Raw genomic sequence first — 17,523 nt, forward strand, 5'->3', positions numbered from 1 at the left:
TCTCTCGTGTAATTATTCATGGCTGAATTGGGGATAAAGGATTTTGCCTTCCATGTGTGGGGTTAGGTGTGGAAGTTTGGGTATTTCGGACAATTAGCGTTAAGGCCACAGCCCCCTCCTCCTCTGATTGAATGAAAAAGTTGGTATAAAAGTTGGGAGTCTTTCTCTTATTCCAAATGTTTATCCAAATGCCAGGATTTTGTCTCTCTGATTCATCTGGGAGCCAAAAAAGGATACGCTTTGATCAAAGTACTTCTTTCAGAATTATCTAGAAAATAGTGCTGGCTTTACCAGCACTGGCTTTACCAGCACTATTTTCTAGATAATAGTGGTTTTCTAGATAAAAGTGGTTTACTGATAAGCTGCTTGTCGTTCTTTCATCCTGAATTTGTTTTCTCTTCTGGAAAGCAGTGCTTTTAGTGAGTGTACGTTAACAGGCCTCCGAGAAGCGCTGCAGGCCCAAGGCTGCCCTTCTCAAGAATCAGCTTTGTAGGTAGAGCCAGGAGTCTAGAAGGAGAAGGTCTTTTCTGTGGCTTCACCTTGTGACGTGTGGCCCCACCTGTATGAGTACCACCACTCCTCCGTGCAGGTATGTCGGGGTGGGGCTGCTGCTGTGGGGAGGGTTTCGAGCACAGGGATGTGATGTGATGTAAACAGCTCCCAGCGGTCCACTTGACTCCAGAAATTGGGAAATGCTAACAGTCACTTATATCTCTGCCTAGGGGAGCTTTTGGATTCCTGAGGTTGGGGCCCAAGAATCCTGCTAACCAGCACTCCGGGTAATTCTGCAAAATTAGAGTTTTGAGACCTCAGCTGACATTGGTGAGGAATAAAACCACAGGTATTCTCTGCTTTCAACACATTTACACTTTTATAAGTGTTAACACATTGCAGAAGTGTGTGTGGAAAGCTGACTTAGGGTTCATTTAATCATTACTCTTTTGTCCCAAGGAGGAAGCAGATAAAGCCACTGCTAACGGAAGTTCAGAGCTTGACTGTGAAGTTTGTTACTCAGAGAATATTAATCTCTAAGAAAACAGTGAGCACAGTGACTCAGTAACATTAGGCTTAGTCGAGTGGTTTCCTTTTTTTAGAACTCCTCAGAGTGCTGGCTGGTCCACACACAGAAGTGCAGCTTCTGTTTCTTCACCAGTTCGTGCCCTTTGGACTATCAGAGCCTGGATATGCCCAAGGGCAGACTCATCACTTTGTCATGACCTGGGGCACTTCTGAAACGTGCAGTCAGTCTTTAGACCAAGTTCCAGCCGGGCTGCAGCTGGAAGAAGGGTCACTGCATGGTTGGCTGGAGGGGCAGCAGGAGGGGACTTACTGAGCCTGCAGCCAGTGCCTCAGTAGCCAGTCCAGAGAGGTAAAGTAACTTGTCTAAGGTCACACAGCTCATGGGCGGCACAGCTGGACAGCTCAGGTATCGTTTTCCGGTCCTAAGCTATTCCCATCACGCATCTGGAGTGCTGAGATTTTGTTCTATTTGGGGCGGGAAGGAAAACAACACTCTTCTTTTGCGTTTTGAGTCCTGTTGGCCCCAAACCTGCAGGAAGCTCAAAGAGAAGGCGTTTGTGGAGTGTCTGGTGGCTTCTAGGATCTTGTGTCTTTGCTGCCTGCAGGTCAGGCATCCCGGTGTTTGTGCATTTTATTGACCGTCACGCGGAGGTGACTGGAGGAAGCTAGTCCAGAAAGCCGCCACCAGCGTGACGGAGCTTCCGGGTCTGGAGGGGATGTTGATGGGCCTCGTGACTCTGAGCTTCAAGTCAACCCGGGAGCCTCTGCAGGGGGACTTTGGACCAGATGCTGTCAGAGCCCCCAGCTCTCCTGTCGGGGCCTGAGACATGGGCTGGGTCTGTGAGGGCAGCTGCCCGCCCCCCTCCCCAGCCCGAGGGTGGGACCTGGCCCAGGGACAGCGAGGCCCGTGGGCTCCCCCTGCCGGCCAGCCGGGAGCTGCTGCTGCTGCTGGGCCTCAGGGTGGGGGGTTGGGGAGAGAGGGGCTCACCCTGCCCTGGGCCGCCTGGTCCCCACAGGTGGACGCTGGGCCCCACCAGGCGGTCTGAGGACGGAGCCCAAAGGCAGCAGCTCGGCACCCCCAGGGTCTCCTGTGCCTTCTTTCCTGGAAGTGACCCATTCCTGTGCCTTCAGGGGGCAGCTGCCTAGCGTCAGGGTCCTCAGTTCTGAAGCTGGTGTGGTGAGGGAGGGGAGCTTAGTGGAAACGCAGGCTCCTGGGCCCACGGTGGCCACTCGGATGCCAGAGACCTGGTTTGGGGCACGAGGCCGTCCTGTTTCCCACCAGAAAATGGCTCCAAACCCCTACCCTTACGTGAAGGGCGCTGTGTGCCAGAGGGTGAGTCGTGAGCCGGGTGTGGGCTCCAGGCTCACAAACCTCCCCAGGTCTCCTGACCTTGGCTGGTGTTAGAGGCGGGCCTGAAGCCTGCCCAGCCTTTCACCAGGTGAGCCACTCTCACTTCTGCAGGGTTCTTTGCAGGGTGGGGGAGGTTCCTCTCCCACAGGCACTGAAAGATGTCACGTGAGAACTGAGCCTACGGGCAGGCCCGTGGCCAGCTCAGGTGTCATCAGTCACTTCCGCTCGGGCTCCTGGCCAGAACCTGTGTCCTGCTGCCCGCGGGCTCCCTCTCCACTTTAGCCCCCTGCAGAGTTCCAGGCGGGTATGACTGTCCCCCTCAGTGGCTCCCAGTGCCCTCCTGTCTAGACCACTTGACTTCATGACCTGGCTACACAGGGCCCTCCCAGACACTCACTCTGTGTGCACCACTGTCCCCTTGGCCTTGACCCCTCCTCCTCTGACAGTGCCTCTGTGCTGAACTCCAGCTTCTGCTCACATCTCTGGGGAACTATCCCAGAATTTCCAGCACCCTGATCCCAACAGAGTTGCAACATACAAGTGCCACACAGCAGGGCCAGGTGGCCCACGTACCAAGTGCCCCTGAAAGCCAGGCCCAGGTCTTGGCTGTGCAGACTGAAAGCACTGCCCGGCCTCTGGCAGTGGCTCGCATGGGGCCTTGGGCAGCACCCTGATCTTTCCCTTCCCAAGGTCCCGAGGCTGCTGTGACAACCACCCCAGAGAGGAGTCAAACCCCCACCCCCCACTGCGATGAATGGGATGCGGAGCTTCTCAAGCAGGTGGTGAGACCCCAGTACTCAGCTGCTTTCCCTGGGAGCACCACCCTCCCTTCCATCTGGCTGTACCTGTAGTCTAAGTTCAGCCTATCAGACCCCTCTCCCAGGATTATGGGTCCTGGAATTGAGCTGAAAGTACCAGCGAGACCCCCGCCCCCCGCCCCCGCCCCGCCAGGGTTGCTCTGATTCACCTTCTGTTCCTAGGTTGGTGCAACTGCTCCTGTCACCCTGCCTCTAAATCCTTTTTTTTTGCTTGAGCTCCAGGTTCCTTACAAAGCCCCTGACACACCTCCTGACCACAGATTCTGTGGGCCCCTCAGAACACAGTGGGTCCAAAGATCACCCCAAGTTCAGCTGCCTGCCCCCCCGCCCTGGGCCAGCCCTCCTGCGGCGTGGATGTTTGCCCAGGTCCGTGTTCATTCCTGGAACTCACTTCACATGACAGCCTAGGCTGCCCACAGCCCTGCTAGGGAACCGCCTCAGTTCCTCAGGGTGGAGCCCACAGGGCATCTGGCCACCAGGTGTCACGGGCCCTGCTCCCTCATCCTGCCCGGTGGGTGCTAGGGCCCGGGTGGGGAAAGCGCGGGGGGGACCAGAAACCACACTCATTCTCTCCCAAAGTGCCGGGCGACACGCGGGTTTTAATGGCATCAACACCCAGGAGGTCACACGTCAGTTGTGGTGGCAACTTCTTCCAGGGGTGAGAACTGCTGCCTCGCTGGCTGTGACCCTACAGTCTGCGCTGCAGCCTTCAGGACTCACCACCTGGACCGCCCATCGCCCGACCGCCAACCCCACAAAAGACACAACAATTGCACTGACTGATTGACATACACACCCCAAGGTCCCGGCCCCCTAGCACACACCCAGGTCTGTCACACAGCTGCTGAGGGCTTTGGCGTCTGCTGGCCGGTGGTCCAGGGCCGGTCCTAGGGAATAGTGTTTATCGAATGTGACAAAGATTCTTTTACAAACTGGGGTCTGGAAGAGCTGATTCTGGTGCTAAGAGACTCTCGTCTCTATGGCTTCTCAGAGCTACCCAAGTTGGGCCCAGATAACGCTGTGTTGGTTTGTTTATTGGTCAGGAATGTGTAAGGCATTTTGGTAAGTTGAACAGTGACTTCTTTTTCCGCAGGAAGCTCAGACAGATGTTCCCTCCTTTGAGCTGCTGCTGCCGGCCTCCTGTGAACAGAGGGCGGGGGAGGGGCAGGCTGGGCCTAGGGGCCTTGTCCCTACATCACCCTACCTACCACCTTCCACCTTGAGAGGCCCCTGGGGCTGGAGGAGGCACCCGAGGGCTTGGCGGGGCAGAGGACAGCTTTCAGGCATCCCGGGGCGCCCAGCCCTGCCCAACCCCCGAGGGGATGGCCGGCGGCACTCACTGGTCTGTCCAGCTGCTCCTGCAGCTTCTTCACCGTGTCTTTCTCCTTTGCCAGCTGCTCCTGGGTCGTCTTCAAAAGCTCCTGTAGTTTGGTGGCAGCGCGTCCCAGGTCACTGGTTAATTTCTTCTCCTTTTCTAGTCTCTCCTGTGGGTCAGAGGGTTGAAGGGGATCAGCCTTCACGTGACGCACAGCAGGAAGGCCACCTGGCTGCGCACGTGGGGCCGAGGGTGTGAGGACGCGGCCTGCGGGTCACAGGGCTGTGCTTCAGGGTCGGGCACTGGTTGCTGAGCACCTGCCCTGTGGCCAGGGTGACGGAGGAGCTCAGCTTCAGTTCTACTCGATTTAAATCGTCACACTGGTGACGTCCAGCTGTGACACTGGACACTTAGGGATCCCCCCCCCGACCTCGCCAACCTCCAAATTAGGCTGGACGCTGCCCGAGGGGCCTCCGGGGGTGACAACGGGGAACCTTGTACCTTGAGCCGCGTGGCCTCCTCCGCCTCTGAGGACCCGAGGGCGCTGCTGCAGCGGAGCTTCTCCAACTCCCCCTGCAGACGACTCGACACGAGCTGAGCCTGGACAGAGCGGGGCAGCGGGTCAGGCCCCATGTGGACAGGAGGCGGGTGACGATGGCGCAGCGACACCCCCTGGGGTGGGACGCGGCTCAACCCCCTAGACCCGCCGCCCTGACCCAGAGAAGCCCCGACGGCACGGGGCAGCCTGACCTCCTCGAACTCAGCTGTGAGCTTCTGCCGCTGCGTCTGCTCGTCCTCCAGGATGGCTTCCGTCCGCTCCAGCTGCATCTTCAGCTGCATGCAAACACCGCAAACATGCTCGGAACCTGGGGCAGACCCTCCTGGGTACCCAGGGCTCTGGGCAGCCTGACACCTGCGGCCACATCTTCTGGCTGTGCCCAGGGCCCCCTCGACCCTGCCCTGCCTGGGACAAGCGAGTGGGGAGGCCTGTGTGCCTGAAGCCCCCCTGGGGGAGGCAGGGCCCCGACCCCTGGGAACGGAAGCTGGTATGGCTGAGAAGAGACGCAGACGCAGCCCCTCTGCTGAGACCCCAGGACAGAGGAGCCTAGGCACCGCACGAGCCCTGGCGGCCTTCCCACCCCGGCGAGGCTCTGGGCGGCTGCCGCCCACATCAGGGGTCTGGATGGCAAGGGCCCCACCAGTGATGCCCCAGCCCCCGCCCCCCTCCCACTCTGGCGTCCTGAGGAGTCGGGCATCTGGGCAGTGGGGCCGGGAGCTGCGAGTGGCCGGAGTTTAGCCAGAGCAGAGGCTGCCGTCCCTGCCCTCCAGCTGGGTGGAAGGGCCCACACGGCGGTCAGTGATGGACACCTGGGGACGGGCTCACCACCCTAACCTCGATGGGGTCCTGCTCTGCTGAGGGGGCCTCTGGGGGGGCAGCCGGGGACCCGGCTACGTCACCATCCTCTACGTGGCTCTTCATCTCACTCAACTGCTGCCTGACCTGGAACAGGGAGGGTGGGTTTGTGCCTGACATAGCTGGATGCACCCCGCAGGAGGACGGCAGATGCTCTCAGCAGCCAAAGCCCACGGGGGACCTGCTCTGACAACTGTGGCCTGTGTTGGCTCCCGTGCAGGTTCCCTGGGGCAGGAGAGCCAGCGCCACGAGCCCTCACCCGAGCCAAACTGTGGCCGAGGGGCCCGCAAGGGGCCCGGGCTGACCCCACATGCACTCTGTGGCAAGGCCAGCGGCACAGAGACCCCCACGCCGGGAGCCAGGTGACCCCCAAAGGATGTGGTATGCGCGGGGCTACGGAATCTGAAGAACGGCAGGCGGCCGGTGGGCTCGGCGCAGACACTGCCGCCTGCCTCCCGCTACCCTCCTGGGTGCGGTCCCCCGTCAGGGCCTTTTGTGGGGTCCCCGACAAGCTGACACTCTTACCTCATAAGGTCCCCTCACCCCTGAGCTCCACTGCTGGGGGGCCTAAGCCCCAGACCTCTGAACCTCAAGTCTGAAGGGGCAGCAGTGTCACCCACAAAGCTTGGGTGAAGGTTCCCAGCGGGGATCTGGGGGGGGCCCTGACAGAGCTGCCCCATGAGGGGCGCCCCAAGTGTGTGGGGCTTCACCCTCCAGGTCCTTTCCTCCTGCCAACAGCCCCAAAAGTCAACACCAGACCGCAGAGGCCAGTGACGAGGAGAAACTCGGGGCGTGTCCTCTGCATGTGGCCCAGGCCTGGCTTGGACATGGCTTTGGAGAATGGCCCTCAGACTCGGCACCTGCCCTCGGGGGCGATGGTCCCCGGTCAGGCCCGAACGACCAGAGGGGGCACCAAGGGAGCCAGAGCGTGCACCCAGCGAGGGGGCTGCTCAGTGGGTGCTGCTTTGAGAACGCCAGCCCCCCGGACCAGACCTGGGGTCTCCTCGCAGAAAGCCAGACACGTACGTTTTTCACACACACACACAGCGCCCCGCGCCCGCTCCCCCCACCCCCCCACGCCGGTGGCTCAGTGTTAACAGCCAACTCATGATTTAATGAAAGACCGTGCAGATCACACGGACTGTGTCTGGCCTCACGGGCTGGTACTGGAACCAGTGGGCCGCCCCCCCCGCCGCTACAAGGCCAGGCTGACCTGGCCAAGGAGCGCGGACCAGAGTCACACATCAAGGCTGAAAACCGGAAAAACCAGAGGCCCCCGCGTGGCCGGGAGCCCTGCGCAGCTGCAGACAGGTCACCTGGTACCGCCCAGCGTGGAGCAGGCTGCCCTGCACACTGCAGATCTGACTGACCTGACCTGAGCCACTGCTGGGTGAGGAAGGACTCTAGTCCCACAAGAAGGACCCTAGTCCCACAGAAGGCCACGGGGCAGAAGGACCCCCCCAGAGCTCCCAGCGCAGACCTGGAGCCCCGTGGTCCCGGCAGCCACAGGCCCAGTGTGCAGCGTGGAGCAAACGTGTGAGGGGCCGTCCACACCGGGCCCAGCACAGACCGGCGCACGTCCCCTTTGACGGGACGCAGAAACACACACACCCAACCCCAGGGCACATGCCGGCCACACCAGTTCACTCACCAGGGCAAGCTCGTCGCTTTGTTTCTGGGCTTCACTCTTGGCTGCATCCAGCTGAGACTGAGATTCTAATAAAAGCTGCCTCAACTTGGACAGAAAACAGACCCGGGTGGTGGGAGAAAAGGAGAGAGAGCCAGTTCCAGTGAGTCAGCACCTCACACCCAACCAAGCACATCCACATACGCCACCCAGAGAGCCTGTGGGGCGTGGGGGAGGGGTGGGCGCAGGCCCCCAGGAGCTTCTGCTCTTTTTTGAAGACGAAGGAAGGATCGCCTTCAGTACAAGCTAGTCTCAGGCCTGCACAAATGTTTGTGGATTGTCTTTTGCAAAGCGAGGCCAGAAGTCGGAGATCGAACCAGGATCGGGGGTGCCAGGCTTGTGTTCTCTGCTCCCCGAATCAGAAAACACTGAGATTTAAATGCCTTCCCCACAGAGATGGTGTCTCCACACCGGGTAGAGAGATCCTCTCGCTGCCAGGCTGACCTGGCTGCCCCCTGCCCTGGCCGCAGGGCCCCCACCAGGCCCACCTGCGTCGGGACACTCACCCCTGCCACCTCTGTGGCGTAGTTCTGGCACTCGGCGCTCGCGGCCGCCATGTGCTTCTCCAGCTCGGCCTCCAGATGTGACGTGTGCTCCCTCACCTGGACACAACACACATCAGGAGCCTCGAGCCGGCCAGTGGGAGGGCACGGGCCACGGGGACAAGGCGCTGGGGCCACCAGGCCCTGGGACAAGGGCTGAGAGGGGCCCCCGTGGCCTGATGGCTACGAGCCAACTGAGGCCATGCAGGGGGGTGCCCCCCAGGCCCAACACCTCCTGAAGACGCACCCTGGGGCCGCACGTGTTCTCAGACCTCAGCAGCTTTTAGGTTTACTTGCAAGGAGGGTGCAGAGTGCAGCAGGGCCACCCGGCAACCCTCCCACGGTTCATGAGGCCACGGCAGAAGCCATGGTGCACCGGGGCCCAGCCACCCCGAGGTCGTAACGGCTCATTAAGGACAAGCAGGGACGTGCGGTCGGGGAAGGAAAGCCGCTAGAGGAGCCTCTGTAGCAGGATGGCAGGCCTCCGGACGGCGCCCGCACGCACCTGATCGGCACTTTCAAGTTCCCCTTTCAGCTTCCCGACAGTCTCTTCGAGATGCTTCACTGTGACCCGCGACTACAAAGCAAGAAGGGGGAGCGCCGTCAAGCACGAGCCCCGGGGGTCCATCCTGGGATGCACCCCACCTCCCGGGAAGCCCTGTGGTGCCCCCGCCCCCCCCCACCCCCAGGTATGACCAGCACTCTCTTCCTTGGGGGTGGGGCTGGGGGGGGGTCTCCTTGAGACCGGGACTCAGCTGTCGGTCATTCCACAATGACACTGTTTGTGGCATCACCAAAACCCAGCAAACGTGACTCCCAAGTGACCCAGATAACCCGGTGGGCGTTTCCCCTGAATTGTATGGCATTCTGAGGGAGTGGAGTTTGGGTTCCGAGGGAAGGTGGGCCCTGGGGAGACTGGGGGCCGTGCGGTACCTTCTGGAGCTCCTCCTCCGTGGCGCTCACCCGGGCCTTCCACACCTGTTCCTCCTCCTCCACGCTCTTCTGCAGGGCTTTGAGCATGGCCTCCTGCGGGGACGGCACTGAGCAGGGCCTGGAGAGGCCCCCCCACACCCCCGTGGCTCCCCGCAACCCCCCGGCTCAAAGCCCAGAGCAGCGGCCGTGCGGGAGGAGGGGGTACAGTTCCGGAGGGGGGCCCCCGGCCGGTGTGCGAACAAGGTTGTCAGGTCTCTCGTCTCCGGTGGGTTTGCACCAGGTGGGCCTCAGCGGCCCAGGACGGGGAACCCAGGACTGGCCATCGCAGAGGGAGGCTGAGTGAGCATGGCCCCTGGAGTCGCAGGAAAGCGGATTCAAGCCGAACGCTGTCCTATCCCTTCCCATACTGTGCCCCAGACCTTCAACCTGAGCTCACCCCCTTCACCATTCAGCCAAAGAAACTGGGCCCAGAGAGGGGCAGTGACTCGCCCAAGGTCACAGAGGCCTCACCGTCTCGGCCAGGATGCTGCGGTACTGGTCACACTCGGCCTGAAGGCTGTTCTGCGTCTCCTCCGCCTCCCTCAGCTTGGCAGCCAGGTCCTGAGGGTGGAGGGCAGGACAGGGGCCTGCTGAGCCAAAATCCGATGGCCAGCTCCAGGCACCCTCCATCCCGCAGACAGGGCAGGGCGCGAGTGACGGTGGCCGTGCTCACCGAGGGCTCCGTGTGCGCTGGTGGCTGCTTCAGCAGCTCTGGGCCTTTCTCTTTGAGCTCCTGCAGCCAGTCGGCGTAATTCTGCGACAAAAATGTTCAAGGTCGGGCGGGATGTGCCCCCACCCGCACAGGGGTCCCCCGAGAGCTGCCTCCCCTCCTACCTGGTGGGTGGGGGCAGAGAGGCCCGGGAGCAGGGCCAGCAGGGCCTCCCTGGTCTGGGCCTCCGTCAGGCTGAGCTGCTTCTCCGACTCCTCCTGGGGGCGGGGCGGGAGGGCGGGAGGGTGGTCAGCCACGGAGCTTACGGCAGCCCCGGGGGTTTCACCCCAGGAACATGTCCCCAGCCCTTCAGGGGAGGGACAAGGATCGGAGGAGACCAATGGTGGCTCCGTGGGGCCGGCTGGGCGGGGGTGTGTCTAACCTTAGCAGTCAAGTTCCGGCCACCCCACCCCAGGCCTGGCCAACTTTAAACAAACTCAGCTCTAAAGAAGGGGGATGGCAGCACCCCCTACGGGACATGCAGGTTCACGGACACCTCCCAGCAGACACTCAGGCTCAGGTCTTCTTTCTGAGCGTGTGCATATGGGGGGCAGGGAGCGCAGAGAAGAGGGGTGGCCACCAGGGTCAGGAGCTCCTGCAACCCTGTGGGCGGGAGGATCAGGGCTGCCACGTGCTGAGGGGATAAGGCAGGTCGGGGTCTCGGCTCTCCAACAGCTCCTGGGCCCCCTGCAGCTGCGCTGGCCAGAGCCCCCTCCATCCCCCCTGATGCTCCCACTCAACACAAGAAAAAGGAGCCCAAGAAAGCGGGAAGGAGCCATAAGTAAAGCCGAGAAGGACTGCACTGTCCCTGGGGACAGATAGCCTGTCCCCACACCCTGGGGGCAGGGGGGCGGTGCAGATTTCTGGCTGAAAGTCCCATCTGGTCACCCGTCCCCAGCAGGCTGAGCCTGCCGCCTGCCCCTAAGGGCCCGAGGCCTGGAACGGCACTAGGAGCTCCCGGACTAGAGCCGGGAGTGAGGCTGTGTGTGTGACTTGGGGCCGGTGGCGGGGGGATGGATGGCCGGCAGATGGACGCCCAGCCTGACCACAGCACCACGTGCCTAGACTTGAGTCTCAGAAGCCGACCCTTCTCGCTCACCTGCTGATCCGTGGCCTGCTATGGGCCCCCGACCTCGTGACCACCATTCAGGTGCCCGGGTCATGGGATGCCAAGCAAGGGCTGAGGACCCAGAGGCCAGCTCCCTGTCTTCATCTGGCTGTGTGACCACAAACAAGTCAGGTGACACCTCTGGTCACAGCTTCTGCATTTGCCACAGAAAGGCCAGACAGGCGCCCAGGTCACTCCTGGGGAGTGTAAGTGTAAGCTCCCCAGCTCCGCCTCTCGGAGGCCTCATCTGACACAGCCTCAGGCTTCCTGGGAGGCTTGTGAAAGTTGCTGCAAAGCTCATGATAACAGGACAGTAATTCTGCGTTGCAGGGGGAGCAAAAGGGAGAGGGAGGGCAGGCCTGGCCAAAGCCAGTGGTGAGGCCCCGCCTGCTCATGCTGCAGCTGCAGACCATGTCCCGGCCAGGGCCCTGGACACTGACCCACCCGTGCTCCCCCGACCTGGGCCTGAGTGCTTGCTACTAAAGACTGTCCTTCCCCCAAAGCTCAATCACGGAGCCCCTGGGCCAGGACCGCAGGGGGCCTGAGAAAGCAGACAAACGTCAGGCGAGAAGAATTAACACGAGCGAAGTCCATGAACAGACCCAGCTCGGGGCCCCCATGGCCTCCGAGGGCAAAAGGCCCAGCTGAGAAGCAGGAGACAAGGGCTTGCCGCTCCCCGCGTGTCGGGGAGAAGGCAGGAGGGCGGGCAGGAATGTGCAGCAGCCGGGCCCCGGGTGGACTTCTGAGATGCCCTGAGGCTGAGGCTGCCCTGCACGCAGTCTGTGTGGTCTGCTGAGCTGCTAGACGGAGGCGATCCCGAGGCCAGTGCTGACCTTGGCCTGGGTCAGGGACCGCAGCTTCTCCTCGCAGCCCCTCTCAGCCGAGGCCAGAGCCTCCATCGCCTTCCAGTTCTTCTCTCGGAGGTCCTGGGAGGAGAGGGGAGACGGTCAACAGCCAGGCTGGTGTCCGCCGGGCGGGCGAGCCCTCTCCGACCCGTCTCTGGACCTCACAGGCCACCCCGGGCAGCACTGGCGCCAGGCTGCTCTCGGGTGGCCGGGGCCTGCGGGCGCCTTTCAGGGAGACGCGTCTGCGGGCGGCGGGGATCTGGCAGCTCTTCAGTGGGAAGAGGGTCTGCCACCAAGTGTGTGTGTGTGTGTGTGTGTGTGTGTGTGTGTGTGTGTGTGTGTGTGTGTGTGTGTGTGTGTGTGTGTGTGTGTGTGTGTGTGTGTGTGTGTGTGTGTGTGTGTGTGTGTGTGTGTGTGTGTGTGTGTGTGTGTGTGTGTGTGTGTGTGTCTTGGGGGGGTGTGTGTCTTGGGGGGGGGTCCGGGGGGACGGCCCGGGTCGGAGGGACGCAGCCGAGGCTCCCATGTGCCCACCGCAGAGGAGGCGCCCTACAGCCCCCTCCTCACGCCAGGTGACCACATGACCAAGCCGACCCAGTGGGAGTCAGGACCCCCGAGCCCCACCACAGGGAGCAGCCGGACGGGACAAGGAGAGGCCCCGAGCCCCCTCCGCATCCACACGGCAGGTGGCCCCTTGACACTCACGTTGTTCTTCACTTTTTGCTGCTCAACTGCCTCCTTGAGCTCCGTGGCCTCCTTCTCCAGACACCACACCTGCGACTCCAACTCCATGAGGCTGAGGGGGGATGGCGGCATCACTGCCGGGCTCCGAGGGCCCGCGGCCGCCATAGGCCCTGTCTCGGGGCCCCTTCCTCTGCCCCAGAACACCCGTGGGGCCTGGGGCTACGGTCAGTCCCCTCCCCAAGCCGGCACAGGCTTCAGGGGAGCCCCAGCAGCCACCGTGGCCCCTCCCCTGAGGGCTCGGGGCCCAGAGGCCAGCGCTGTCCCACTTGGTGGCACTGGCTGCGGGGACGGCAGCGGTCAGAGCTGCCACAACGGCCAGTGCGTGGATGCGCCGTGGACAGTCAGGTTTCCAGATGCTCTTTCTTCTGGTAAACTGAGCCTGGTCCCACTCTGTCCCGCAGCACGCGTCGGCTGGCCCTTCCCTGCGGCCACAGCTGCCCTCGAGACTGGGCTGGGGCTCCTCGGAGGACGCCGGGGCCGGAGGCTCGGGTGGCACCGTGGCCGGCACACCCATCAACTGCATCCCTGCTCTCGGCGCTGGGACCGTCCTGTGTCCAAAACCTAACTCTGCTGAGACCCGAAGGCTCCCCCTCAGTCCTGCGCCTGGGCTCCAGGGAATCAGCCCAAGACGACCCCAGATGCATGCGGCTGGCAGGCCGGGGGGGCCATCTTTTCGCACTTCTCTCTGGACTCGAGGCCCTGCGGCTCCGTCCACCCCATCACCCGGAAAGCGAGGGGTGGACGCTCTAGAACTGCTCTGGCTGCTCTGAGGAAGACGCTTCAAATGGACACTTAATACGTCACCTTCTGCGTTAAGGTTTAGGACAGGGAAGCCCCGGGGTCGCACAAAAGCTGACATCCAGAAGCCGCCAACGCCGACTTGAAGCAACACAACAGGGCCCCTCTGGGAGCAGGAGGAAGCCCGTCTGAAGATGCCCCCGGGGGGGACACGTTCGTATTTCTCACCAGGGGCCGGCAGTACACCACGCTAAGGAGGTGCATGAGGACCAAATAACCTCAGCGAGGCTGTGTGCGCTGCCCGCTCTGATGCCCCCGAGCACCGTCTCATTTTCATTCTAAGTACCGTTTGCATGTGGCCTTGAAGACGGCTGTCGACTTCTTGGATGTTGGTTTCAGGCCACAGGACCTGACCCCACCCTCAAAGCTCCAGTGGGACCCCTCGCAGTTTCTCCTTAAGCCGCTGGCATTCTGCACCAGCGCTGGCCCCGCACACACCCCTGCAAGAGCACCCCCAAAGGCACGAGGCCCCGAGGAAGAAGGCACAGCAGGCCGGTGGCAAGGACACGCTGACAGTCACCCCCCTTGGTAGCTACGGCCCGAGTTCCAGAACATCTGGGGCCGGATCACTCATCCCCACCCCAGAACACGATGGCCTGGCCTAGACGCAACTTCCAGATAAACAGTCTGAGAAGGAAATTTTAAAAAACCCTAATTCTGCCAAACATCTACATGATGCAAAAAGCTAGAATCAACCCTGCTTGCAGCATGACTTAGGTAACTAGCAATTAGCTGTGCAGTCCAAGAAGCTGATCGTAAAATACAAGAAGCAAAACGCTTAACAAACACCTCTCTACCCTGGCAAGTGCCGTGAGAAACAGAGTTTGCGCAAAGCTTTCTGGGAAGGTGCACGGAGAGGGTTTCCTTCTGAGTCTCCAGCAAGATGCTTTGGGGCCGCCGTGAGGCCGGCTTCCTTCCCCAGCCCCCAAACCCGAGCCCAAGGCCACGGAACATGGGCCGTGGCCTGGGGAGGCGCTGGGGAGGGGACTCACTGGCAGCAGCAGCCGGAACAAGGGAGGTTGGTCAGTGGACGACCCAGGACATGACCGACCACCTGCATGCTTAACCCCACGTGGCTGCCCTGGGGACCCCCAGCCACGGCAGCCAGGGCCACCCCCCAAGCTCATGGACATCTGCTGAGGGACACATACCCAGCCCCCTGGCCTGAGAAGCCCACCAGATCTTAGCAACAGCAAACACACAGTCCAAGCAGGCCTGGGGCTGGGCCACTGAAGTCACCCGGCATCAACCCTGCGACCTGGTCAGCTGTGAACCGCACCTCATCCCAGATCTGTGCAAAAGCCCGGGCATCCTCCCGAGTTCTCCACTCTGGGCACGTAACCACTTTCCCGTTTGGGTTACAACTTCAGCTCCTAAATTCCCTCGCCCTGTGACGTGGAGAGAACACCCTGACCAGCCGGTCCTTCCCGGGGAGAGAAGGATGGATGGATGCATGGATGGATGGATGGACAGCGAGGCCCATCCCCCTGCTGAGGCGCAGCCACTCTCCCCACAGCCTCGCTCCTCGAAGCAGGAGCTCCCTGCAAGGTGCCCTCTTCCCTGCCCAGCCTGTCCTCGTCCTCGAGGTCACTGGAGGGATGGGGAAAGGCAGGGCGTCTCAGAGGGCTCCTCCCTGGGACCCCCGCACCCAGGCCACGGCCCCTGCCTCCTCTTACCGGGCCTGCTGCTGGTTGGCCTCCTCTCGGCTGGCCTGGAACGAGAGACAGAGCCCTGAGGTCACCACGAGACCACCTCGCATGACAGGTCATCAGGGCAGGGCCCCTGTGGGGTGGGTGGGGGCGCTCCCAGGAGGAGGTGCAGCTGACCTGGGCGTCCCGGGCCTGGCTCGCCTCCAGCAGGGCCTCGATGGAGCGGATCCTCTCCGTGAGCTGCGAGTTTTGCGCCTTGGCCTCGTCCAGCTGCCCGTGGACACTGCTCAGCTCCTCGCACCTGCTCCTCACCTCAGCCTCGGAGGACTGCAGCTTGCCGTGCAGCTCTGCGGGGAGGGAGGCCAGCGGGTTGCAGGGTGCGGGGAAGGCCGGCACAGGTGCCCCATGCTGCCCAGTGCACGCCTGCGGGCTTCCAGGCACTCCCCTGACCCCTGGGTGTCCTGTTAGCTGGTGGAGAAAGTCACAGCCTGGCTTCCTTCTCAAGGACTCACTAGGGTAGAACAGAACGCCCCCGGATCACTCAGGAAAAGATGGAAAACTGAATGGGCTCCTGTTGCAGTTTCTAAAACCTTACTCTCTGGGAGATGGGCTCACGTCGCTGAGACCAGAGGCAGGGGGGCGCCTCAACGTGCCCTCCCTCGGTGACCTCCGCTAAGCCCCACCACGGCTCTGAAAGTCCTCCACGTGTGCCTGACTCCAAACGGCGGCCCGGCCCTGGTCTCCTCCCTGAGCCCTGGCTCAGACGCCGGCCACGTCCACACGCAGCTCTGCTCAGACCTCCTGGTCCCCTCGCTGTGGCTGTTCTGCTTTCCTGTGCCCCCGCCTCTCACTCACCTACCAGGCTTGTGGATCCAACGTCCACTGCCTGCCGAATCCACCAGCGCCTCCGTGGCTGCCTGGGCCCCGCCCAGGTGCCTTTGGTCCGACGACTGCAAGGCCCCATCCCTGGTCCCCACCGGGAGCCGGAGCATCCAGAAGTGCAGATGGGATCCCGCCAGCCCTGCCCGTGCTCCCCGCCCCCTCAGCACTCCACACGGCCCCTGAACTCTTCAAAGGAGGGTGGCCCGGCCCTGCCCGTCTACCCCACACTAGCCACTGCCTTCTTCTCCAGTCTCGCTTGCTGACCTGCATCTGTTTCTTGTACAGGCCAAGTTCAAGTTCACTCCCATTCTCAGAGACCCCTTCGCGGTTTCTGTGAGGCTGGCCTCTCCCCATCATCCAGACCTTGGGCTTAAACATCCCCTTCTCCCCAGAGAGGCCTCCCCTGACCACTCAAAGCCACACCCGGCCCATCACAGCAGGGGTCAGCAAACTAGGTCCTTGGGCCAACCCAGCCCACAACGTGTTCTTGAAAAACAAAGCTTTATTGGCACGCAGCCAGGTCTGTCTGTCTAGGGTGGCTTTTGCACTGTGGCAGCAGAGCTGAGCAGTTGTGACAAATACCATTTGGCCTACAAAGCCAGAAGTATTTACTGCCTAGCCCTTCACAGACACAGCCTGCCGTTTCTAGGACCTGCTCTCGGTCGCGCTGCCTACCTGAAGTCTGTCGACATGGGTCCATCTACTGTGCCCGTCTCTCCTGCCGGAACGCGGCCCCAAGCCCGCTGCTTCACTCCCGGCCAAGCCCCAGGCACCCACAGGAGTGCTCGGCCCCCAGCAGCGGCTCCAGAAGTACTGGTGAGCCCTCACTGGCACAGTCTGCCCTGCTTCTCTAGGGGCCCTTGGTGCCCTGGGTTTCGTCACCACCTCCCGTTTGAGAAGGTGACTTGTGAACACAGGGGGACCATAAACCCACCTTCCAAATCTGGCCTCCAGGCCTGACTGGGCTGGAAGAGAAGGCCGGCAGCAGCCCCAGGAGCATCACGGCTCCAGGTGGGCCCCACAGCAAGTGACGCCGAAGGGGCAGCATCTTCCACCTTGAGCCCGCCCCCGTATCCCACCCCACAGGCCACACCCCCACAGGCTCCATCCCACCCCCATATCCAGCCCCACAGGCCCCGCCCCCACATTCAGTCCTCCGCAGCCCAGGCCTGACCCCGAGCACCCCCGGCACGTCCCCTGACGGGTGGGGAGTCAGGGGTCCCAGCTGCCCTCGCCACCCCCACCACGGAGCCGGCCCCCACACCGCCCTCACCGGCCATCTGCTGCTGCTGCTCCCGGGCCTTCTCGGCGTCCGCCCGGAGGCTGGCATGGCTGGTCTGCGAGCGGCACAGCTCCCGGCTGACCTCATCCAGGCGCTTCTGCAGGGCCTCCTCGCTCTCCTTGTGAGACGCCTGGGGGCCAGCAGAGGGAGGAGGGCTGGGAGGATGCGGCAGGAGGTGGGCCCTCAGCCGGCTCTGCCGTCTAGAGCTCCTCACACCCTGCCATCCTGTGCCGATGACTTATATAAGCCTCCTGGATTTCCAGGTCAGTTCACCTGCTAGAAAAGGCCAAGAGGCCACCCTGGACCCTGAAGAGCGGGCTCCTGGGGAAGAGGCCTCAGGTGAAGGCAGGACAGCCCCAGAAAGGCAAAGGCCCATTTTCACCTGAATGT

At 62.2% G+C, this 17,523-nt stretch overlaps 1 protein-coding gene across 2 annotated transcripts in view; it reads right to left on the reverse strand.

Annotated features, from left to right (window-relative positions):
• Nucleotides 1–3,755: 3,755 nt before the first annotated feature.
• Nucleotides 3,756–17,523, reverse strand: part of RRBP1 (ribosome binding protein 1) — a 58,851-nt gene continuing 45,083 nt past the window's right edge. The window contains exons 8-24 of one of the 2 annotated variants that reach the window (XM_060284718.2): nt 17,125–17,263; nt 15,147–15,316; nt 14,997–15,031; nt 12,484–12,574; nt 11,770–11,862; nt 9,954–10,046; nt 9,793–9,873; nt 9,591–9,680; nt 9,081–9,173; nt 8,653–8,724; nt 8,112–8,207; nt 7,570–7,653; nt 5,898–6,005; nt 5,255–5,338; nt 5,006–5,104; nt 4,530–4,673; nt 3,756–4,329 (exon numbers count right to left, since the gene is read on the reverse strand). In XM_060284718.2, the coding sequence (XP_060140701.1) occupies nt 4,288–4,329; nt 4,530–4,673; nt 5,006–5,104; nt 5,255–5,338; nt 5,898–6,005; nt 7,570–7,653; nt 8,112–8,207; nt 8,653–8,724; nt 9,081–9,173; nt 9,591–9,680; nt 9,793–9,873; nt 9,954–10,046; nt 11,770–11,862; nt 12,484–12,574; nt 14,997–15,031; nt 15,147–15,316; nt 17,125–17,263 (1,614 nt within the window). In that variant the 3' untranslated portion in view covers nt 3,756–4,287. The remainder of the gene's footprint in view (nt 4,330–4,529; nt 4,674–5,005; nt 5,105–5,254; nt 5,339–5,897; nt 6,006–7,569; nt 7,654–8,111; nt 8,208–8,652; nt 8,725–9,080; nt 9,174–9,590; nt 9,681–9,792; nt 9,874–9,953; nt 10,047–11,769; nt 11,863–12,483; nt 12,575–14,996; nt 15,032–15,146; nt 15,317–17,124; nt 17,264–17,523) is intronic. The other variant, XM_060284717.1, reaches the window with a different exon arrangement.

The sequence above is a fragment of the Globicephala melas genome, chromosome 15 (assembly GCF_963455315.2).
Source record: "Globicephala melas chromosome 15, mGloMel1.2, whole genome shotgun sequence".
Taxonomy (NCBI): Eukaryota; Metazoa; Chordata; class Mammalia; order Artiodactyla; family Delphinidae; genus Globicephala; species Globicephala melas.